Here is a 25274-nt window from a genome sequence, read left to right on the forward strand (position 1 = left end):
ACTCTCAACCAAACTGTCAAACCATCCAATGGCTGGTGTCATAAGTGATCACATGTGCAGCATCATGGCAGTTGTAGATTAAACAGAGGCAAAGATGGCAGCTTCCTTGGCTGAAAATTATAGGAGGGTTTAAGACAGGAAGTGTGTTACTGGCCAGATCACAAGGTGAAAATAAAGGGGGAAAAAAAAAACGAATGCAATCATCACATTTAAGAATTGGTAAGCTGCAGTATATTACATTTATGTTTTTGGGTTTAATACCGATTCAGTTAATCAAATCCCCTCCCCCAGTTTAAAGGGCAATTCACACTACAAACCTGGAAGTAGAGATTGGTAGCTGCTACAGAACCCTGGCTGTTTCCAATGGTGATTTGTAACTGAATGCAGATCCTAGATGTACAACTGAAACATAGAAGAAGCTTAAAAAGTGGATGTAAACCCGAAATGTTTATTTTTATTTTTTTGCTGTCACAATGTAGAGTATAAGATTTCCTATCATCTGTGCCCAGTCTTGCCACACAGAGTTAATCCAGCTCTGAGCAATCCTCTTTTATTGTTCAGTGAAATAAAAAACGGACTTACAGAGAAAAACCTTAGTCCGTTCCGCCCCCCTTGCTCTGAGTGGCAGGTCATTTACATATCTCATGCACTAGCCTGGAGACAGGCATTATTTTTTTAATTCCCACCCCCCACTCCTTTTCTGAAGTCATGTGGTTACTTTTCTGGATTTTGATGTTAGTGATCATAGCAGAATTTTGTGTAATGAATACACAGGAAAAAATGCATGTAGAGGAGGGCGGGGAGTCTACTGACATCACAACTCCACCCACCGAGCTCCAGACAACAGATCCACCCACAGAATCTGCAGTTTTTCAGTTCTTATAACAGACAGAGGGGAGACATGTGACAGGTAAGGATACATGCAGGAGGCATCTATATCCTTATAGGTCAGCACTATAGCAGTAGTTTAGAAAGGATGAGAGGGGGTTTACATCCACTTTAAGGAGTTATTCACATGGGCATTGATTACACAGCGGGTAACATAAGTATTGAACACGTCACTATTTTTCTAGGCAAAAATATTTCCAAAGGTACTATTGATATGAAATGTTCACCACATGTCAGTAACAACCCATACACTCCATACATACAAAGACACCAAAACAACTAAGTTCAGAAATTAAGTTATGTGTAATAAAATGGAATGACGCAGAAAAGAAAGTATTAAAAACATGAAGAAAGAGAGGGCCAAAAAAGCATTGTATCTGCTAATTCCAGGTCTTTCTGAAGCTCTCCACAAGTGGTCCTTGGCTCTTGGACAACTCTTCTGATAATTCTTTTCACTCCTCTGTCAGAAACCTTGCGAGGAGCACCTGGTCGTGGCCGGTTTATGGTGAAATTATGTTCTTTCCATTTCCGGGTTATAGCCCTAACAGTGCTCACTGAAACATTCAGAAGTTTAGAAATCCTTCTGTAACCAATGCCATCCATATGTTTTGCAATAATAAGGTTGAGAAGGTCTTGCGAGAGCTCCTAGCTTTTACCCATCATGAGATGTTTCTTGTGTGACACCTTGGTAATGAGACACCTTTTGTAGACCATCAGTTGAGACTGGAACTTCCCCTTTAACCACTTGACCACCGGGCCTATTTTGGCACTTCTCTCCTTCATGTAAAAATCACAATTTTTTTGCTAGAAAATTAATCAGAACCGCCAAACATTATATATGTTTTTTTTTAGCAGACATTCTAGGGAATAAAATGGCGGTCATTGCAACTTTTTTTCTCGCACGGTATTTGCGCAATCATTTTTTAAAAGCCTTTTTTTGGGGGAAATTTAAAAAAATAACAAAACAGTAAAGTTAGCCCATGTTTTTTTGTATAATGTGAAAGATGATGTTACGCTGAGTAAATAGATACCCAACATGTCACGCTTTAAAATTGAGCACACTCATGGAATGGCGCCAAACTTCGGTACCCTAAAATCTCCATAGGCGACCCTTTACATTTTTTTACAGGTTAAAATTTTCGAGTTACAGAGAAGGTCTAGTGCTAGAATTGTTTCACACGCTCTAACGCACGCGACGATACCTCACATGTGGGGTTTGAACGGCGTTTACATACGTGGGCGGGACTTGCATGCGTGTTCGCTTCTGAGCGCGAGCTACCGGGGACAGGGGTGTTTAAAAAAATATATTTTTTACTTAATTTTTTTATTTTTACACTTTTTTTTGCATTATTTTTTTTTTGCTCACTTTTATTCCTATTACAAGGAATGTAAACACCCCTTGTAATAGGAATCACTGTGACAGGTCCTCTTTATTGAGAGATATGGGGTCAATAAGACCCCACATCTCTCCTCCAGGTCACCAGTCATCTCTATGCTTCCCAGCCAGCGCCGGCCGATTCGCTCTCCGGGTCCCCGATGGCAACCTATAAGAACGATCAAGCTGTGGAAATGCCGATTTGATCGTTCGTATTGTGCAGAGAATCGGCGGCTGAAGACGGTGATATTTGAATGACGCCTGTAGCTGCGCCCATCATTCAGATATCACCGCACAAAGTCGAAGACGTCCATGGACGTCCTCGGTTGTTAAGTGATGGTGACCCCTGGCCCCTGACATGCATGTCATTATTTTGAGGGGGCGGATACCCTCTTTTTAGAGGTATTCAGCTCCCAGAGCTCCGGAAAGAAGTTCACCTCTCCCCCCTCCCTCCCTGCAATCTTCTGGGACACGTCACAGGTCCCAGAAGATTGCTTGGCTGTTCACAATGCACAGCTCGCACAAGCGCAGTGCGTGCCCGGCTGTGAGGTCACAGCCGAGTGCCCACAGTAAGAATGTCGGCACCGTGGAGAGGAGTGGGAGAAGAGCAGGGCTTCATATGCCCACATCACTGGACTGTGTAACAGGTGAGTGCCTGATTATTAAATACATTTTTTTTTCCGACAGAACTCCGCTTTCATTTGCACTGACAAGGGGCAGGATTGCTTTCTAATTACTGATAGATTTCAGCTGGTGTCTTGGCTTTCCATGCCTTTCTGCACCTCGCTTTCTTCATGTGTTCAATACTTTTTTCCTGCGTCATTCCATTTTATTAGCAAAATCCCGTAAAGGTTAAAAGAGTACAAGGGGTTAACGCGTTTTGGCAAACCGCCTTGGTCACATCTCCATTTTCTTACACAGGACTTCATTTCTGAACGTATTTGTTTTGTTGTCTTTGTATGTATGGAGTGTATGGGCTGTTACCGGCATGTGGGGAACATTTCATGTCAATATCACTTTTAGAAATATATTTACCTAGAATAAATAGAAATCTGTGAGTCCAGGGGCAGATTTCATATTTCTGAATGCATACAAACACATGCAAAGGCGTGTATATACATGACAATATCATGAAGGGGAGGAGCTTAATCATTATCCCATAAGGCGCAGGCATGTGCCCATCATATGCGGCCTGTACAGTATGGAGGGTGTACAGATAAAGGGGGTGAATGGTATTAGTATATACAGGAAGGAAGTTGGGTGTATATATAGCTGTATACGGGACAGGAGATGTATATCTGCAGTCAGTGATGATTTAGGAAAGTCTCTATATACAGGAAGGTGAGTATATACAGCTACCGGTATATAGAGACCTTCCTCCATCATCTATAATCACTGACTGCAGACTTATCATTACTGACTGCAGATATACATCATCTGTCCTGTATACAGCTATATAAACACCCAACTTCCTTCCTGTTTATAGAGACCTTCCTCCATCATCACTGCCTGCAGATATACATCATCTGTCCTGTATACAGCTATATATACACCCAACTTCCTTCCTGTATATAGAGACCTTCCTTCATCATCACTGCCTGCAGATATACATCATCTGTCCTGTATACAGCTATATATACACCCAACTTCCTTCCTGTATATAGAGACCTTCCTCCATCATCACTGACTGAAGATATACATCATCTGTCCTGTATACAGCTATATATACACCCAACTTCCTTCCTGTATATAGAGACCTTCCTCCATCTTCACTGCCTGCAGAGATACATCATCTTTCCTGTATACAGCTATATATACACCCAACTTCCTTCCTGTATATATAGACCTTCCTATATCATCACTGACTGCAGATATACATCATCTGTCCTGTATACAGCTATATATACACCCAACTTCCTTCCTGTATATAAACGTCCTCCATCATCACTGACTGAAGATATACATCATCTGTCCTGTATACAGCTATATATACAGGACAGATGATGTATACCTGCAGTCAGTGATGATGGAGGAAGGTCTCTATACAGGAAGGTGGGTGTGTATATACAGGGAGTGCAGAATTATTAGGCAAATTAGTATTTTGACCACATCATCCTCTTTATGCATGTTGTCTTACTCCAAGCTGTATAGGCTCGAAAGCCTACTACCAATTAAGCATATTAGGTAATGTGCATCTCTGTAATGAGAAGGGGTGTGGTCTAATGACATCAACACCCTATATCAGGTGTGCATAATTATTAGTCAACTTCCTTTCCTTTGGCAAAATGGGTCAAAAGAAGGACTTGACAGGCTCAGAAAAGTCAAAAATAGTGAGATATCTTGCAGAGGGATGCAGCACTCTTAAAATTGCAAAGCTTCTGAAGCGTGATCATCGAACAATCAAGCGTTTCATTCAAAATAGTCAACAGGGTCGCAAGAAGCGTGTGGAAAAACCAAGGCGCAAAATAACTGCCCATGAACTGAGAAAAGTCAAGCGTGCAGCTGCCAAGATGCCACTTGCCACCAGTTTGGCCATATTTCAGAGCTGCAACATCACTGGAGTGCCCAAAAGCACAAGGTGTGCAATACTCAGAGACATGGCCAAGGTAAGAAAGGCTGAAAGACGACCACTGAACAAGACACACAAGCTGCAACGTCAAGACTGGGCCAAGAAATATCTCAAGGCTGATTTTTCTAAGGTTTTATGGACTGATGAAATGAGAGTGAGTCTTGATGGGCCAGATGGATGGGCCCGTGGCTGGATTGGTAAAGGGCAGAGAGCTCCAGTCCGACTCAGACGCCAGCAAGGTGGAGGTGGAGTACTGGTTTGGGCTGGTATCATCAAAGATGAGCTTGTGGGGCCTTTTCGGGTTGAGGATGGAGTCAAGCTCAACTCCCAGTCCTACTGCCAGTTTCTGGAAGACACCTTCTTCAAGCAGTGGTACAGGAAGAAGTCTGCATCCTTCAAGAAAAACATGATTTTCATGCAGGACAATGCTCCATCACACGCGTCCAAGTACTCCACAGCGTGGCTGGCAAGAAAGGGTATAAAAGAAGAAAAACTAATGACATGGCCTCCTTGTTCACCTGATCTGAACCCCATTGAGAACCTGTGGTCCATCATCAAATGTGAGATTTACAAGGAGGGAAAACAGTACACCTCTCTGAACAGTGTCTGGGAGGCTGTGGTTGCTGCTGCACATTGCAATGTTGATGGTGAACAGATCAAGACACTGACAGAATCCATGGATGGCAGGCTTTTGAGTGTCCTTGCAAAGAAAGGTGGCTATATTGGTCACTGATTTGTTTTTGTTTTGTTTTTGAATGTCATAAATGTATATTTGTGAATGTTGAGATGTTATATTGGTTTCACTGGTAAAAATAAATAATTGAAATGGGTATATATATTTTTTGTTAAGTTGCCTCATAATTCTGCACAGTAATAGTCACCTGCACACACAGATATCCCCCTAAAATAGCTAAAACTAAAAACAAACTAAAAACTACTTCCAAAAATATTCAGCTTTGATATTAATTAGTTTTTTGGGTTCATTGAGAACATGGTTGTTGTTCAATAATAAAATTAATCCTCAAAAATACAACTTGCCTAATAATTCTGCACTCCCTGTAGCTGTATACAGGACAGATGATGTATACCTGCAGTCAGTGATGATGGAGGAAGGTCTCTATACAGGAAGGTGGGTGTGTATATAGCTGTATACACTACAGGTGATATGATCTTTCCTATATCTGGCACCCCCCCTTCACTGATCATACCTGTATATTCACTGAGCTGCCCCCCCCCCCCATCTGTATATATGTCAGACCCACACACACACACATCTGTAAGCACACACACAGCTCTGCCCCCCCTGTACACAAACAGCCTCCTCCCTTCACTTGTACTCACAGCCCCCACTTGTAAGGTGGTCTTCCTTGTCCCAGGTCCTGTTTCCACATGTCCCTGTGAAAATACATTACAGCACACGCGAGGGGCGCACATTCAGGAAGCAGCCAGAGGTGGCAGTAAAGAGCTCTGTAAACTCAATGACACAGATCTGCAGCAGCTGTGGAGCCGACTCGCACAAACGCAGAGAGCCGGCACAGCTACAGATGCGGCCACTGCAGACCCTTGCCGATTCCAGGGGGGGTCCCTTGCCCCCAACTGAAGATGCCCATAGCTATCCGTGACTCTACCTCCTGATTGGCAGAGACACAGCCATTTGCTCCCACTGCTGTCAGTCAAAGTCAGTGAGCCAATGAGGAGAGCGAGGGGGCGGGGCCTAGCTGAGGCTCCGTTTTCTGAATGTACACATGGATCTGTGGTTCGGGTGCCCCAAGACACGCATTAATGCGGTTCTACAGTCAGTAATATAATAGAGCCTTACTTTAAAAAACAAATGCAAGCACCTAAATGTCACCCCATAACAGCTGTTGGCAGTCCTTATACAGCAGAGCTTAGACAGGCAGAGGGAAACGCAGCATCATTTACTAAGTCAGTTGTGTCGTAGTGCACATCTCAACAAGGTGCACGCTGACAGGAGCAGAGAGCAGAAAGATGAGCGACTCAGTCTGCTGCTTTTCCTTTCACTGTCTACTGGGGAAAGGACAAAACCTGTACATGTTACTGAACATCAGCAGAGAAAAATCAGGTCCCTGCCCTGCCAAGCGGGGCGGTGCTTCTTGGCAAAGCTGTGTAAACCTCAGAACTGGATGGACAGGAATACAAATCTCTTGGCAGGTAAAACGGCTCCCATATGTGTATTGTTGTGTTTGTCCGGCGTTCAGCTTCCCAACTACGAGATGTCTCATTATACACACCCATGTAAAATTTTACATCGCTTTATATTGTGAACACCGTTCCTAAAATACCCCAAATGTTAAAAAAAGTTTAGAATGTCAACACAGGACCAGCTATGAAAAATAGAAAAAAAATTAAATAGATTTTTTTTTAAAGCGGTATTAAACCCAATAGTAAACATTATTATTATAATTATTATTTATATTATTATTATAATTATTATTATTTATATTATTATTATTATTATTAATATAAATATTATTTATATTATTATTATTGTTATTATTATTTATATTATTATAATAATTATTATTATTATAAATATTATTATAATTTATATTATTATTACTATTATTATTATTATTATTATTATTATTATAAGTATTATTATTATTATTATCTTATATTATTATTATTATTATTATTATTATAAGTATTATTATTATAATTATTATTATTTATATTATTATTATAATTATTATTATAATTATAATTATTATTTATATTACTATTATTATTATTATTATAATTATTATTTATATTATTATTATTGTTATAATTGTTATTTGTAGTATTATTTTTATTATTATAATTATTATTAATATTTATATTATTATTATTATTATAAATATTATTATTTATATTATTATAATTATTATTATAAATATTATTATAATTATTATTTATATTATTATTATTATTATTTTTATTATTATAATTATTATTAATATTTATATTATTATTGTTGTTATTATTATTATTTATATTACTATTATTATTATTTATATTACTATTATTATTATTATTATTATTATTATTATTATTATTTTTATTATAATATTATTATTATTATTTATATTATTATTATAATTATTATTATCATTTATATTAATATTATTTATATTACTATTATTATTATTATTATTATTATTATTATTATAATAAATATTTATATTATTATTATTATTATTATTATTATTATTATAATAATTATTATTTATATTATTATTATTATTATAATTATATTATTATTATAATTATTATTATTATTATTATTATTATTATTATTATTATTATTATCATACTGCAGCCAACCAATTCTTAGATGTGATGGCTGCATTTGTTTTCTTTCTTTTTTTAGGTGTTCTTTCTTCTATTTTCATCTGGTGATCCAGCCAATTAAGTCTGTTGTTTTCCAAAAGCACAAGCTCTCCTGCACGCTAGATCAGTTACAGGGATGAGGCAAACTGTTTAATCCTGCCTGGGGCTCTTACAAAGTTTAGTTTTATTATTATTTTTAATTTTATTTTTTTTATGCAAAACCTTCACCCCATAAGAAAAAAATAAAAATACTTTGCTGCAATTGATTATATACAGACAGCTCGGCTGAACTCGGAGAGGCTCGGGGACAGCTCGGCTGAACTCGGAGAGGCTCGGGGACAGCTCGGCTGAACTCGGAAAGGCTCGGGGACAGCTCCGCTGAACTCGGAAAGGCTCGGGGACAGCTCGGCTGAACTCGGAGAGGCTCGGGGACAGCTCGGCTGAACTCGGAAAGGCTCGGGGACAGCTCCGCTGAACTCGGAAAGGCTCGGGGACAGCTCGGCTGAACTCGGAAAGGCTCGGGGACAGCTCGGCTGAACTCGGAAAGGCTCGGGAACGGAGTATTTCCACGTTTTTCCGAGCATTTGTGAATGGCTCCGGCGCCCCCCACCTCAGGCCAAACGCGGTACTGCACACTGCTGTGACTTGAATCCTGCTGGTTTCTACGAGACAACACTCACAAACCGAGTGAGGATTTAAAAAAAGAAAACGCTCGTATTGCGAAACGCCTCGATATCCGCGTTACTCGCAATCTGAGGTTTCACTGTATCGTCAGCTAGTTTGGCTTCGGTTTTTTAGTGGTGTATTTAAATCTGCTAGTCCATCTAACACCCCCCTCCCCCCCCCCCTCCTGACTGACAATGCTGCTGCCCCCTGTGCTCCTTCATCCAGAGTGGGGGGGGTGGGGGCGCTCTAATACAGATGTTACTACAGATGTAATACAGGTGAGTTACAGGCCAAATCACCAGGTGAAAACAGAGAGGAAAAAGCCAAAGAGAAAAGGAATGCAGCCACCACATCGAATAATTGCTATTGGTTTTGGGTTTAATACGGCGGAGTGTTGATGGCGGCCTCTTGTGTTTATTCTATAAAATAACGAGTCCCCATAACATGTCATCCTGATTATTAGATTTAATGCTGAAGTTGTTTTATTGGAGATTTTTGTCGCAGTTTTTTTTATGAGAACATTTTCCATTGTGAAGACTTTACAAGGAAAACAATTGCAGTGTGCGAGTTCCCGCTTCCCGTGTCACACAATAAATGCATTGAATATATCAAATAAAATATATTGCAGCTTACCCGTCTGTAGATGTGACGGCTGCATTCGTTTTCTTTTTTTTTCAGGCTGAGAACAAAAATAAAACCGAAATCAAAACTGTTGATCCTTCCAGAATCCCCGTGTCCTGATATCTCATAGAGCAGTGATGGAGAACCTTGGCACCTCAGATGTTTTGGAACTACATTTCCCATGATGCTCATGCACTCTGCAGTGTAGTAGAGCATCATGGGAAATGTAGTTCCAAGACATCTGAGGTACCAAGGTTCTCCATCACTGCCATAGAGGGTTATCACTTTTCCCAGCATGCCTCACTATTTATTGGTGATGAGGAGGTGAGGGGGCGTGTCCCATTCACTCCGACATAAGATTATACATTGAGGCCCGGATTCACGTAGAAGTGCGTATGTTTGTGCGGGCGTAACGTATCCTATTTACGTTACGCCTCCGCAACTTTTACAGGCAAGTGCCATATTCTCAAACGAAAGTTGCGGCGGCGTAGCGTAAATAGGCCGGCGTAAGCCCGCCCAATTCAAATGTGGAAGATGTGGGCGTGTGTAAGGGCCCTTTCACACTGGTGCGTTTTTGCCACGTTTTTGCCGTTAAAAATAGCGCTATTAAAACGCTCATAAAACGCTCCCCATGCCCCCTCCATTGAAATGAATTAAAAACGCGGTAAAAACGTGAAAAAAACGGGGTAAAAACGGAGCGTTAAAATCGCGATAAAACACCGCGTTTTTACCGCGTTTTTAATTCATTTCAATGGAGAGGGGCATGGGGAGCGTTTTAATAGCGCTATTTTTACCGCGAAAATGCGGCAAAAACGTGGCAAAAACGCACCAGTGTGAAAGGGCCCTTATGTAAATTGTATGTGACCCCACGTAAATGACGCTTTTTACGAACGGCGCATGCGCCGTCCGTAAAAGTATCCCAGTGCGCATGCTCCAAATTAACCTGCAAGAAGCCAATGCTTTCGACGTGAGCGTAAATGACGCCCAGCCCTATTCGCGAACGACTTACGCAAACGACGTAAAATTTTCAAAATTCGACGCGGGAACGACGTCCATACTTAACATTGGCTGCGCCTCATATAGCAGGGGTAACTTTACGCCGGGAAAAGCCTAACGTAAACGGCGTATCTGTACTGCGTCGGCCGGGCGTACGTTCTTGAATTGGTGTATCTAGCTGATTTACATATTTCTAGGCGTAAATCAGCGTACACGCCCCTAGCGGCCAGCGTAAATATGCAGTTAAGATACGACAGCGTAAGAGACTTACGTCGGTCGGATCTAATACAAATCTATGCGTAACTGATCCTAAGAATCAGGCGCATAGATACGACCGCCCGGACTCAGAGTTACGACGGCGTATCTGGAGATACGCCGGCGTAACTCGTACGAGAATCCGGGCCTATGTTATTAGAACATTTCTAAATACATACAGTGCTTTGAAAAAGTAGTCATACCCCTCGAAATGTCCACATGTTGTCACGTTACAACCAAAAACGTACCTTGGATTACGAGCGAAATCCGTTCCAGGAGAATGCTTGTAATCCAAAGCGAGTTTCCCCATTGAAGTCAATGTAAACGAAGATAATTCGTTCTGCAATTATGTGCCACTCTGTGTTGGTCTATCACATTAAATCCCAATAAAATACATTTACGTTTTTGGTTGTAACATGACACAATGTGGAGAATTTCAAGGGGTATGAATACTTTTTCAAGGCACTGTAATTGGATGCCTTGACACAGACAGTTCCTCCCATCCCCCTCCTTTGATTTTTATATTGAAGGATGTTGGGTGGGAGGATGCAGACAGGCCCATCCATGGCTCAAAATTTCAACCATTTCATCAGGAACTGCCCCAAATTTACCCCCCGTGTATCACATCAGAACAGCCTAGCTCAGTGATGGTGAACCTTGGCACACCCAGATGTTTGGGAACTACATTTCCCATGATGCTCAACTACACTGCAGAGTGCATGAGCATCATGGGAAATGTAGTTCCGAAATATCTGGGGTGTCAAGGTTCTCCATCACTGGTCTAGGGTGAGAACCATGACTCCCTCCATAGACACAGTACAGTGAGTGAGTGTTGTCACCCTGGGACAGGAAGTGTGTTTATTAGCAGGATCACCAGGTAAAATAATAGGGGAAAAGAGCCTGAAAAAAAGAAAACGAACGCAGGCACCGCATCTACAGAGTGGAAAGCTGTAATATGTGAAAAAAAATTGTTGCCATAAAGATACACTTTAACCACTTAAGCCCCGGACCATATTGCTGGTCAAAGACCAGGCCAGTTTTTGCGATTCGGCACTGCGACGCTTTAACAGACAATTGCGCGGTCGTGCGACGTGGCTCCCAAACAAAATTGGCGTCCTTTTTTCCCCAAAAATAGAGCTTTCTTTTGGTGGTATTTGATCACCAGTTTTGGCGCTATAAACAAAAATAGAGCGACAATTTTGAAAAAAATGAATATTTTTTACTTTTTGCTATAATAAATATCCCCCAAAAATATATAAAAAAAAACATTTTTTTTCCTCAGTTTAGGCCGATAAGTATTCTTCTACATATTTTTCATAATTTTTTTTTGCAATAAGCGTTTATTGATTGGTTTGCGCAAAAGTTATAGCGTTTACAAAATAGGGGATAGTTTTATGGCATTTTATTAATATTTTTTTTTTTACTAGTAATGGCGGCGATCTGCGATTTTTATCGGTACTGTGACCTTATGGCGGACACTTTTGACACATTTTTGGGACCATTGGCATTTTTATAGCGATCAGTGCTATACAAATGCATCGATTACTGTAAAAATGCCACTGGCAGGGAAGGGGTTAACACTAGGGGGCGGGGAAGGGGTTAATCATGTTCCCTGGGTGTGTTCTAACTGAAGGGGGGGTGGCCTCACTAGGGGAAATGACTGATCGCTGTTCATACATTGTATGAACAGACGGTCAGGCATTTCTCCCCCTGACAGGACCGGGAGCTGTGTGTTTACACACACAACTCCCGGTCCTCGCTCTGTAACGAGTAACCGCGGGTGCCCGATGGTGATCGCACCTGCCGGGCACGCGCATCGGCGACAGGGGAGCGAGCACGGGGGCGCGCAAGCGTGTCGGCGTCAGGGGCGAGTGGGGGGGCACGCGTGCGCGTCGGCGTCAGGGGCGAGCAGGGGGGCGCGCGTGCGCACCCCTATCGGCTGCTTGGCGAGATGACGTATAGCTACGTGATCTCGCCCAGCAAAGCCGACCTGCCGCCGTATAACAGTTATACGGCGGCTGGTCGGCAAGCGGTTAATTGTTGCCATAAAGCAGGAGATATTTCTACTTTACATTCCCTTCACACTCATATCCTTACTAAGATTTTCCAAAATTAACAACACGTGATTTGGGACTTTTCAGGCATTTCAACCACCAGATTATCAGCAAAATACTAATTTTATTTGTCACATGATACAGAAAACAGTCAAATTACACAAATCTATTACAATATCTAGTGAACAACATGGGTAACAATTTCTCAACCCGACGCGTTTCGAGAAAAATATGAAGACAATATCTTAACCACTTAAGGACCGCCTCCTGCACATTTACATCGGCAGACTGGCACGGCTGGGCACAAGCACGTACAGGTACATCCTCTTTAAGTGCCCAGCCGTGGGTCGCGGGCGCGGCCCCCATGACCCGGTCCGAAGCTCCGTGACCGCGGGACCCGCGGACCCGATCGCCGCCGGAGTCCCGCGATCGGTCCCAGGAGTTGAAGAACGAGGAGAGCTGTGTGTAACCACACCTTCGCCGTTCTTCACTGTGGCGCCGTCATCGATCGTGTGTTCCCTTTTATAGGGAAACACAATGAATGACATCAGACCTACAGCCACACCCCCCTACAGTTAGAAACACAGATGAGGTCACACTTAACCCCTTCAGCGCCCCCTTGTGGTTAACTCCCAAACTGCAATTGTCATTTTCACAGTAAACAATGCATTTTTTGCTGTGAAAATGACAATGGTCCCAAAAATGTGTCAAAATTGTCCGAAATGTCCGCCATAATGTCGCAGTCACGAAAAAAATCGCTGATCGCCGCCATTAGTAGTAAAAAAAATAATAATAATTAATAAAAATGCCATAAAACTATCCCCTATTTTGTAAACGCTATAAATTTTGCGTAAACCAATCGATAAACGCTTATTGTGATTTAAAAAAAAAAAATATGTAGAAGAATACGTATCGGCCTAAACTGAGGAAAAAAATATTTTTTTATATATTTTTGGGGGATATTTATTATAGCAAAAAGTAAAAAATATAATTTTTTTTCAAAATTGTCGCTCTATTTTTGTTTATAGCGCAAAAACTAAAAACCGCAGAGGTGATCAAATACCACCAAAAGAAAGCTCTATTTGTGGGGAAAAAAGGACGCCAATTTTGTTTGGGAGCCACGTCGCACGACCGCGCAATTGTCAGTTAAAGCGACGCGGTGCCGAATCGGAAAAAATGCTCTGGTCTTTGACCAGCAATATGGTCCGGGGGTTAAGTGGTTAATTGCAATGTTTTTTTTGTATCGTGTGACAAATAAAATGAGTATTTTACTTATAAGGTGGTAGTTGAAATTAGAGATGTGCACAATTAATTTTTTTAAAGGGTTAATATTTAATATTTAATCGTCTAATATTTGAGTTCTTCTTCTTCTTCTTTTAGTTCTCTTTCTCCCCCATTTATTAATAGATGCTGAAATTTTCTGTTCCAGCTTTGAACTGAACGAATCAATCAATAAGTTTGAACTGTAACATGATTTTCCCCGACCCGCCATGACATCTGGATGACGGTTTCCTTCCTTTGGACTATCTTCCTTTCTATTAAATGTTTAAACACAAGATCTATTTTTTTTTTTTTTCTGTTCCTGGAATATTGCGATGTGTTTTATTATATATAAAAAAAAAACTATTAGAATTTTCATAGCAGCCGCTGGTTCCAAAGAGGATGAAAATATAAAGAATTCACGTTACTTTTTTATTGGTAAATGGCGCTGAAATTGTTCTTAATAGATCAACAACACGGACGGGGACACCGGCTTTAAAGGGGTTACGTTTTTGGAAGTAGAAAAAAAAAAAAATTGGGAAAAATAAAATTGGTCCCTGTCGCCATAAATTTCATATAGGGGCAGATTCACGTACCTCGGCGCATATCTCCGCGGGCCAGATTCTTGTAGATCCGCGTATCTACGAGCGTATGCCATTAACACTGCGCCGCCGCAACTTACTGGAGCAAGTGCCAAGTACTCCAAGCACTTGCTCCGTAATTTGCGGCGGCGTAGTCTAAATGGCCCGGCGTATCCCCGCGTAAATCAAAGGGGGCGGCTTGTATTTAAATTAAGCGCGCCCCCGTGCCGAACGAACTGCGCATGCGCCGCCCTTAAACGTAGGCCACTGCGCATGCTCCGTAGTACGCCGCAAATACATTGGTTGCGACGTGAACGTAATTAACGCACAGCCCTATTCGCGACGAGTTACGTAAATGACGGAAGAACCCGACGCTGTCCCGACGGCTATACTTAACATGGCATACGGCGGACCGACTTAAGGTTACTCATCATATAGCAGGGGTAACCTTACGCTTACGGAAACGACATAAACGACGACGAGGTGGAGCAAAATCGTTCCGGAATCCGCGTATCAGGCTCAGTTGCATAGTCAAATGAGAAATCAACGTAAACGCCACCTAGCGGCCAGCGTAGAATTACATCTAAGATCCGACGGTGTAAGTGACTTACACCTGTCGGGTCTACGCCGTATCTATGCGTAAATGATTCTAGGAATTAGACGCATAGATACCCGGGGCCAAAAACAGAGATACGAAGGCGTATCAGTAGATACGCCGTCGTATCTCTTTTGAGAATCTGGCCCAGCGTATCTAAGATACACTACGCCGCCGTAACTTTTTTTTTTTTTTTTTGAATCCTCAAAGAAATCGCGCCATAAGTTACGGCGGCGTAGTGTATCTTTGGCGGCGTAAGGGCGCGGAATCCAAATGGATGTGATGGGGGCATGTTTTATGTAAATACGTTGTGACCCGACGTAAACAATGTTTTTTTTTAACGGCGCATGCGCCATCTGTGGGGGTATCCCAGTACGCATGCTCGAAATTAAACTGGAACAAGCCAATGCTTACGACGGTGACGTCATTCTACGCAAATCCCTATTCGCGAACGACTTACGCAAACAACGTAAAAAAATTCAAAAGGCGACGCGGGAACAGTGGCCATACTTAACATTGAGTACGCCTCATAATAGCAGGGGCAACTATACGCCGGAAAAAGCCGAACGCAAACGACCTAAAAAAATGCGACGGCCGAACGTACGTTCGTGGATCGCCGTAACTAGCTAATTTGCATACTCGACGCGGAATTCGCCGGAAACGCCACCTAGCGATGCACCTAAGATCCGATGGCGTACTAAGACGTACGCCTATCTGATCGATCCGAGATGCAGTCGTACTTGTTTTGTAGATACAAAACAAAGATACGACGCGCAAAATTTGAAATTACGCGGCGTATCAATTGATACGCTAACGTAATTCTTTTGTGGATCTGCCCCATAATGTCTGAGTTTCCGGAAGGGCTCGTGTTCTTGAAATAATTGGATCTTATCCATTTGCCGGGGAAGACAATTATTTTTGTACAAATGTATTGTTTGCATCATTTGTTTTCAATACCTTTTTAATAATTTTTGTTGTTTGCATCATTTAAAAAAAAAAAAAAACCTGTAATGAACAATGAGAATTGTTGCCTTTTTTTTTTCTTTCTTCGTTGTTAAAAATTGTTAATAATATGAGCCTGATTGTATTTTTCACCGCGGTCTGATGCTTAAAATTAGTTTATGTATAAAATGTGTTGCACAATACCTGGACTCTCAAGTTTTACTTTAATAGAGAAGTGCGGGTTTACAAAAAAAAAAAAAAAACACACACACACAAACACACACTCACCTAGGTCCCAGGTCCGATCCTAGGGTCACAGGCGCCTGGGTGCAGAAATATTTCTGGCACCCCCCACATTGTCAGAGACTGCAGACATAGGGCCAGATCCACAACCAGCGGGCGCAACGTAACTTTTGTGATTTAAGTTACACCGCCGCAAATTACACAAGTTAGTGCCCGATCCACAAAGCACTTACCTGGAAATTTGCAGCGGTGTAACTTAAATCCGTCCGGCGCAAGGCGGGCCAATTCAAATGGGGCGAGTCCCATTTAAATTAGGTGCGCTCCCGCGCGGGACGTACTGCGCATGCTCCCGACGCTATTTTCCCGACGTGCTTTGCGTTACGTTACGTTGCGTCGAGTTTTGTGAATCGCGACGGGTAAAAAAGAGATGCGGCGGGAAATTTTTTTTTTTAAAAAGAAATTTGACAGCGACGCGGGAAAGACAGGTATACTTTTACATGGTGTACTAACTTTACACTTTGTAAAAGTAGCCCTATCTTTGCGACGGCAAACTAACACTTACGGAGACTTAACAAAGGGAAAAAGCTTTGTGGATCTCCGTAAGTGCTAATTTGCATACCTGACGCTGGATTTCGACGAGAAATGCCCCCAGCGGCGGCCGCGGTATTGCATCCTAAGATCCGACAGTGTAAGTCCATTACACATGTCGGATCTTAGGTATATCTATGCGTAACTGATTCTATGAATCAGCCGCATAGATAGAAAGAGGGATACGACGGCGTATCAGCAGATACGCCTGCGTATCCCTTTTGTGGATCTGGCCCATAGTAAAGGAGATGGTCAGAGACTGCAGACATAGTACAGGAGATGGTCAGAGACTGCAGACATAGTACAGGAGATGGTCAGAGACTGCAGACATAGTACAGGAGATGGCCAGAGACTGCAGGCATAGTACAGGAGATGGTCAGAGACTGCAGACATAGTACAGGAGATGGTCAGAGACTGCAGACATAGTACAGGAGATGGTCAGAGACTGCAGGCATAGTACAGGAGATGATCAGAGACTGCAGGCATAGTACAGTACGATCCAATTCTAGTGCGGGGAAGAACAAGTCCCTGCACTATTTTCTGTGTGAATCCAATGTGAGTTCAGCCATACAACTGTATGGCTGAACTCGCATTGCTCAGAGATCACATGTGATCGGCTTCCCAGTGCACATGCGAATCACATGCGATCTCTGAGATCGCGCTAGTGTGAACCCAGGCTGAATGTGCCAATGAGCACAGTGACCTCCATCATCCGTAGATGGAAGAAGTTTGGAACCACCAGGACTCTTCCTAGAGTGGGCCGCTCGGCCAAACTGAGCGAGGAGCCTTAGTCAGGGAGGTGACCAAGAACCCGATGGTCACTATGACAGAACTCCAGCGTTTCTTTGTGGAGAGGGGAGAACCTTTTAGGCCCCATGCACACGGGACGCCGGTGCAAACTCTGCTGAACACACGTTTAGAAACGCCTTGTTTTGCTGCGATTTTCTGCATTTGCGTTTATAAGCGTTTCGTTAAGAAACATCATAAGACCCTCCCTAAGCTCAAAAAACTGTATTATTTAACCATTTCAGCCATCAGAGTGAGTAGCAGCTGAGAGAGCAGCAGTGTACTTGTATTTAGCGTGTCACTTGCCACATCACCTGCCACAAGCTGTGGATTGTCCACCTGCCACATTACCTGGTCACGCCACCTGCCACAAGTTGTGGATTGTCCACCTGCCACATCACCTGGCCACGCCACCTGACACAAGTTGTGGATTGTCCACTTGCCACGTGACCTGTCACAAGTTGTGAATTGTCCACTTGCCACGTCACCTGCCACGTTACCTGGTCACGCCACCTGCCACAAGTTGTGAATTGTCCACAATGAAATGCAAGCAATTCATTTTTTTTATATATATATATATATTTTTTAATGGTTTTTCATCATTTGCCATCATTTTTGAGATTTCTAATGTAAAAAAATAGGTCACCTTTAAAAACGCTTATAAACTAAATTGCGGCAAAACGCCAATACCGCGTTTAGCGTCTGAAACGTCAAAAACATTTGCGTCTGAACCCATTTTTTTGCTTCTGGAAAACGAGGTTAAACGCAACTGCCTAAAAACAGCAATACACGAGATTGTGTGCATGGACACATAGGATAACATTGAATGTGTTTAGGGGCAGTTGAAAAAAGTGTCCAACTGCCTCTGAACACGCGTTTACCAGCGTCTCGTGTGCATGGGGCCTTAGAAGAACCACCATCTCTGCAGCTTTCCACCAATCAGGTCTGTATGGGGGAGTGGCCAGACGGAAGCCGCTCCTCAGTAAAAGGCACATGACAGCCCGCCTGGAGTTTGCCAAAAGGTACCTGAAGGACTCTCAGACCATGAGAAACAAAATTATCTGGTCTGATGAAACAAAGATTGAACTCTTTGGCTTGAATGGCAATCGTCACGTCTGGAGGAAACCAGGCACCACTCATCACCTGGCCAATCCCATCCCTACAGTGAAGCATGGTGGTGGCAGCATTATGCTGTGGGGATGTTTTCCAGTGGCAGGAATTGGGAGACTAGTCAGGATCGAGGGAAAGATGAATGCCACAATGTACAGAGACATCCTTGATAAAAAAACTGCACTCTGGACCTCAGACTGGGGTGAAGGTTAATCTTCCAACAGGACAACGACCCTAAGCACACAGCCAAGATAACAAAGGAGTGGCTACGGGACAATTCTGTGAATGTCCTTGAGGGGCCCAGCCAGAGACCAGACTTGAACCCGATTGAACATCTCTGGAGAGATCTGAAAATGGCTGTGCGCCGACACTCCCCATCCAACCTGATGGAGCCCGAGAGGTTCAGCAAAGATGAATGGGAGAAACTGCCCAAAAATAGGTGTGCCAAGCTTGTAGCCTCATACTCAGAAAGACTTGAGGCTGTAATTCAGGGATGCCCAACATTTTGAAGAGCGAGGGCCACTTAAGAGACTTGGTAACTGGTCACGGGCCACAATGAGTGGAGCGGGCGGATCACAGGTCTGTGTCCACTGCATATGGAGAGCAGACATGGACACAGCCCACTCTACTCTATGGGCCCTTCGATCTGATCCACCCAGGTGGAAAGGGATGGATGACCTCCTGTTTTTTTTTAGCGGATCGGATTGGAGGTAGGCGGTGCTCTGTGGATCAGTTTGAAAGCAGCCTAGTAACCACCCATATTGGGTATCACTCCGTCTGTGACAGGAGCCGGTGCTCCACAGCCGCTTGCTTTCTCTTCTGCCGGCTTCATTCATGTAGCACTATCCTCGCAGGAGCTGCTGGTTATATTTTGGGTGGCACGTTACCTCTATATTCTCGCTGTCCAGGGTGAAAGGAGAGTCCGAAGAATTTCAAAGTCCACACAATACACTTTTTTTTTTTGCAGAACTTTATTAGAAAAGAAGGGTGAGGGGTGGAAGGGTAGGTAGGTTCAGGTGCACAGTCACAAAGTAAGGAAACACTCCTGTTTCCAGAAAGCAGTTCTCGTCGCCACTCTATCCAGAGTGGGTATTGCTCACCCGGATAGGTCACTCTCACCGGCCTAGCACGAGGTAAAGTACAGTCTCTGCCACAGACCTTCCTTTATAAGGAGACACTTTGGTCCGGAATTCTCTGCCACAGGATTCAGCACCCGGATCTCTTTAGCTTTGTTTCTGTAGAACTTTTAGGTCCGACAGGCGACACTGTCCAGCATCTCGGTGTACGGTGCATCCTTCAATGAAGTCTCCAGGCCTTCTCCCAAGGTACCAGGCTCTTGCATGGCCCTCTCCATAATAGGTCCTCCCCTGGCTTCCTTCATCAAGTGGCTTCCTCCCGCAGGACAGACAGCACAGGATCACCTTTGCAGCACAGGCCCCAGCCAAACAACTGTGCCCACAAGCGAAGCCGCAGCCCCGGGCCAACGTGGTCCTGGAACTAGGATTCAGAGCACACACCCCAGGCCAGGCGGGCCACAAGGCGTGGAATGGCACCAATGGTGTCTGTCCCTTAAGTACCTCTCCCCAGCATGCACAGCGGGGCAACCACTCCCACTGATTCGCTGCCGAGGGGGACACTCAATATACCTTGATCTTGGTGCTGCCACCCTTGGCCTGGGGTGGTAATGACACCCCCAAGCGAGCAATGGTGGATACTCTCAGCACAGCCATGGCGGAAACAGAGGCTAAATTGCCCTTAAAGAGGATGTCCGTTGAAAAAAAAAACAATAATAAAATACAAATACTGCAGCTGCTGACTTTTAATATTGGCACACTTACCTGTCCTGGAGTCCAGCGCCGTCCGCAGCAGAGGACGAGCGATCACTCGTCACTCTGCTGCCCCCCCCCCGCCATCCTCGGTGAGGGAACCAGGAAGTGAAGCGTTCCGGCTTCACTGCCCGGTTCCCTACGGCGCATGCACGAGTTGCGCTGTGCCTGCTGATTGGCTCCCGCTGTGCTCTGGGAGCCGAGTGTTCCCAGAGCACAACGGGGGGGGGGGGGGGGGGACTGGAGGTGACGTCCTGCCCGCAGTCTCCCCCCTGAAAGGTGTCAAATGTGACACCGGAGGGGGGAGGGATCCGATCAGCGGGAGTTCCACTTAAGGGTGGAGCTCCGCTTTAATCCCCTTTGGTTTGAGCCAAATAACAGCCCAGCCCCCACTAAATTTAAAGCAGCGCCTGTTCAACAGGAGTAGGGCGCTACATTCACAACACTGATGCTCTGGGATGACGGATCAGCGATCCGCAATCTGGGCTTGCCAACCAGCCATCCCAAAGCAGGAGGTAGCAGGCCACATCAGAGGGCTCCGCGGGCCACATGTGGCCCCCGGGCCACTGGTTGGGCACCCCTGCTGTAATTGGTGCCAAAGGAGCTTCACCCAAGTTTTTGAGCAAAGGCTGTAAATACTTACGTACATGGGAATTTTTTATTTTTTTGGGTAAATTTGCAACGATTTCAAACAAACTTCATTCACGTTGTCATTATGGGGTATTGTTTGTTGAATTTTAAGTTAAATTATTATTTTAATCCATTTTGGAATAAGGCTGTAACATAACAAAATGTGGAAAAAGTGAAGCGCTGTGAATACTTTCCGGATGCACTGTACAAATGTTGAATCTAATGCATTAGTACAGAGGATGGTTTTCCAGTCTTTTCAAGTGTAAGAAGACAATGACATTCCTGAGCCCCGTCTCTCTGCGCATAACTGACACTGACTGAGGGAACATGGAAGAAGTGGAGAGCAGGGCCGATCCTAGGCAGGGTGCAGAGGGTGCTTTGCACCCAGGCGCCTGTAGAGGTGGGGGCGCTGAAGTGCCAGAGTTCTCCCCTCCCTCCTTCTCTCCTTGTTTGTGTCCATCCAGAACTAGTGTTCTGAGCATAGGTGTGTGTCCGTCCAGAACTGATGTGTGAGCATAGGGCAGCTGTCCAGCCTGGCAGTGCTCGGGGGAGGGGCCGCTCCTCTTCCTGACCTTCCAGAGGGTTCTAGTTTTCAGTGGCTGCTGAGTGCTGATGCGCAGGAATGAATTCCTCACACTGGGAGTCTTGGATCATGCACCGTCTCCACCCAGGGCCGTTTGAAGGAATTAGGGGTCCCCAAGTAAAATGGACATGGAGGCCCCCCCCCCCCAGTGTGCCCATCAATTGTCGCTACTGTGCCCCATCAAATGCTGTCAGTGTGCCCATCAATTGTCGCAATTGTGCCCCATCAGATGCTGCAAGTGTGCCCATCATTTGTCGCTACTGTGCCCCATCAGATGCTGCCAGTGTGCCCGTCAATTGTAGCTACTGTGCCCCATCAGATGCTGCCACTGTGCCCATCAATTGCCGCTACTGTGCCCCATCAAATGCTGCCAGTGTGCCCATCAATTGTCGATACTGTGCCCCATCAGATGCTGCCACTGTGCCAATCAATTGTCGCTACTGTGCCCCATCAAATGCTGCCAGTGTGCCCATCAATTGTCGCTACTGTGCCCCATCAGATGCTGCCAGTGTGCCAATCAATTCTCGCTACTGTGCCCCATCAAATGCTGTCAGTGTGCCCATCAATTGTCGCTACTGTGCCCCATCAGATGCTGCCAGTGTGCCAATCAATTCCTGCTACTGTGCCCCATCAAATGCTGCCAGTGTGCCCATCAATTGTTGCTACTGTGCCCCATCAGATGCTACCAGTGTGCCAATCAATTCTCGCTACTGTGCCCCATCAAATGCTGCCAGTGTGCCCATCAATTGTCGCTACTGTGCCCCATCAAATGCTGCCAGTGTGCCCATCAATTCCTGCTACTGTTTTTCATATGCTTAGCTCACATTTTTACAGAGATTGAACCTAGGTGAGTCACAGTGTTCAGTGTGCTGTGTGCAGGAGGATGGCATCCCCAGCATCCCTTTACATGTGCTCTGGGCTGCCCCTGCTCTAGATGTTTTATGGCATGATAGATTGCATAGGATACACAGCCCCTGCCCATTCCTGCACCCTTTCACACTGACAGTGCTGGGGCATTGGCGGTAAATGGGGAGGAGTTAGTAAAATGACCACGCCCATGTGGGGGCGCCAGAAATATTTCTGCACCCAGGCGCATGTGACCCTAGGATCGGCCCTGGTGGAGAGGGTTTAGCTAAAGCCTCGTACACACGGTTCGATTGTTGGCAGGGGATTGTCTGTTGACAGACTGTTGTGCTAAATTCTTATGCCTCGTACACACAGTCAGACTTTTGACCGTGCAAAAGTCCGCCGTGAGTCTGTCGGAAGTCCGACTGATAGAAAGAGAACAGGTTCTCTATCTAAGGTCCAACAAAAAAGTCAGATGGAGGCTACACACGGCCAGACTTTCCAAGAAAAAAAGCCTGTCTGACTTTTTTTCCTCGGAAAGTCCGGCCGTGTGTATGAGGCATTACCGTTAGTACGCTCCTTTTGACAATTGTCCAACTTTCGGCCAACAGATGTTGGATGACAGGCTAGTAAATTTTCGGTGGATAGCGGTTTGACGTCAGATTTTCTGATGGTCGGTACACAAATCTGTCACACAAAAGTCGAAAGTACAAACACGCATGCTCGGAATCAGTGCTCACCAAACATAAAATTAGTGAGCATTGAAAGCACCTGACTTTTGTCAAAAGGATCTCATCTTGCAAACTAACGGTACGCAATTGTCGTGCCACAAACACCGATGAGGTGGCACTGATAAGCTGGGCACCACTTTTTTTATGTACTATTATGGTGCCAGTCAGTGCCCATTTGTGGGCACTGATTGGCATATGTTGGGCATGTTTTGTAACACGTGGATGGCCATGGGGGGTGTACCTGGCCATCCACATGTTGAAGGCTTCCCTGGTGGTCCAGTGTGGGCATCCAAGGGGGGGCTGCTGCTGAACTATCAGCGCAAACCCCCCCCTGTCAGGAATGCCACCGATCGGCTCTCCTCTACTTGCGTCTGTCAGACGCGAGTGAGGAAGAGCCGATCAACGTCTCTTCCTGTTCACATCCTGATCAGCCGTGATTGGACACGGCTGATCAGGTGGTAAAGAGCCTCCGTCAGACTGACACGCCGCACTACCGATCGCCGCAATGCGCGCCCCCGCAGCGCGCAGCGGCTTTTATCCTATAGGAAGTGGCAGATTAGGACGACTGCTTAGCAACAGACGTTTCTGGTAAGAAAAAAAAAATTCTTCTTCAAATTTTTTTTAATATATTTTAAGTAGACCGTTAATGTAATCTTTTTTTTAGGGTGGACCTCCGCTTTAAAGAATGGCAAAACTCACCATTAGAAGCCCAGAAGGGGCATCACATGGCATAAAGAGAGGGTAGTCCCCCCAGCGGCAAACATGGGAGGCAGTAATTTAGACGGACTAGAATGATATAGAAAAGTATATAATAAGGGCCCTTTCACACGTGCGGACCGTATGTCCGCATTTTCATCCATCCGTTGCGGATGAAAACGGGACATACATGGGTCCCTATGTGATTACGGGTGTCAGCGGATGACCTTCCACTGACACCCGTAATCGTCCGCCTCCGCAAAGATCCGCATTTGCGGACGGAAGAAAATCCTATTTTTCTTCCGTCTGCCGGATCAGATGAACACGGACATACTTTAAAAATACTTTAAAAATACAAACTTTAAGAACACAGAATCGCTGTGCGCTTTTTTCTGGAACTTACAGAGTAAATCCCGGCTTTAATTAGGAATTGTTCCCATTCCGGTCTCTCAGCGCATTAAAAAAAAAAAGGCCTCAAGTATTCGAATGCATCTCCAGCCATTCTTCTCGCCTTTATGTTCGACGGTCGCGCTGAAAAGACAGTTATCGGCTTTTGTGTTTGGGCATTCAAATGGAAATAGAGGCAGGCAGTCATTTGTGTGGATGATTTTCATACGCTTAGCCGCGGCCCGCCTGAGCTCTGATCCCCAAATCCGTAGGCTGCTGTTGGAGAGACAAAGATCTCCGCTTTTAAACGACGGGTAATTTCACCAGATGCGGGAAGAACGGAGGACAAAGGCTGGAGTTGGAGGATAATCCGCAGGTGCAGAGATATCGGCTGGAGATAAGTATGTCTGATACCGGGATCTGATTGTCAAGAACAAGATGGCTCGCTGTGCGGTCATCGCCGTCTCTCTAGGTGTTCAAGCTTTATTGAAAAAAACACAATTTTGTACACAATATAAATACCCCAACTTCAAAGAACCAATAGGAGCAGCTAAGAGGTGTTCAGTTCCACATTCATGTCGGAAATTGCTAAACTGTTCTGAAGTTGCTATCAGTTTAATAATGTCTCCATGTGATGCAAGACACCAAATAAAGTAAAGCTCCACGGTTGTGGCGATGGAGGAAAATTGTACGCTTCTTCTTCTTCTTCACTA

At 44.3% G+C, this 25274-nt stretch overlaps 1 protein-coding gene across 1 annotated transcript in view; it reads left to right on the top strand.

Moving 5' to 3' along the window:
- ILDR2 (immunoglobulin like domain containing receptor 2) overlaps positions 1–14323 on the top strand; it is a 272738-nt gene extending 258415 nt beyond the window's left edge. Inside the window, exon 10 of the mRNA XM_040339086.1 lies at positions 14187–14323. Within this exon, the coding sequence (XP_040195020.1) occupies positions 14187–14226 (40 nt within the window). The 3' untranslated portion in view covers positions 14227–14323. The remainder of the gene's footprint in view (positions 1–14186) is intronic.
- The last annotated feature ends 10951 nt before the right edge of the window (positions 14324–25274 follow it).

Source organism: Rana temporaria, chromosome 2 (assembly GCF_905171775.1).
Source record: "Rana temporaria chromosome 2, aRanTem1.1, whole genome shotgun sequence".
Taxonomy (NCBI): Eukaryota; Metazoa; Chordata; class Amphibia; order Anura; family Ranidae; genus Rana; species Rana temporaria.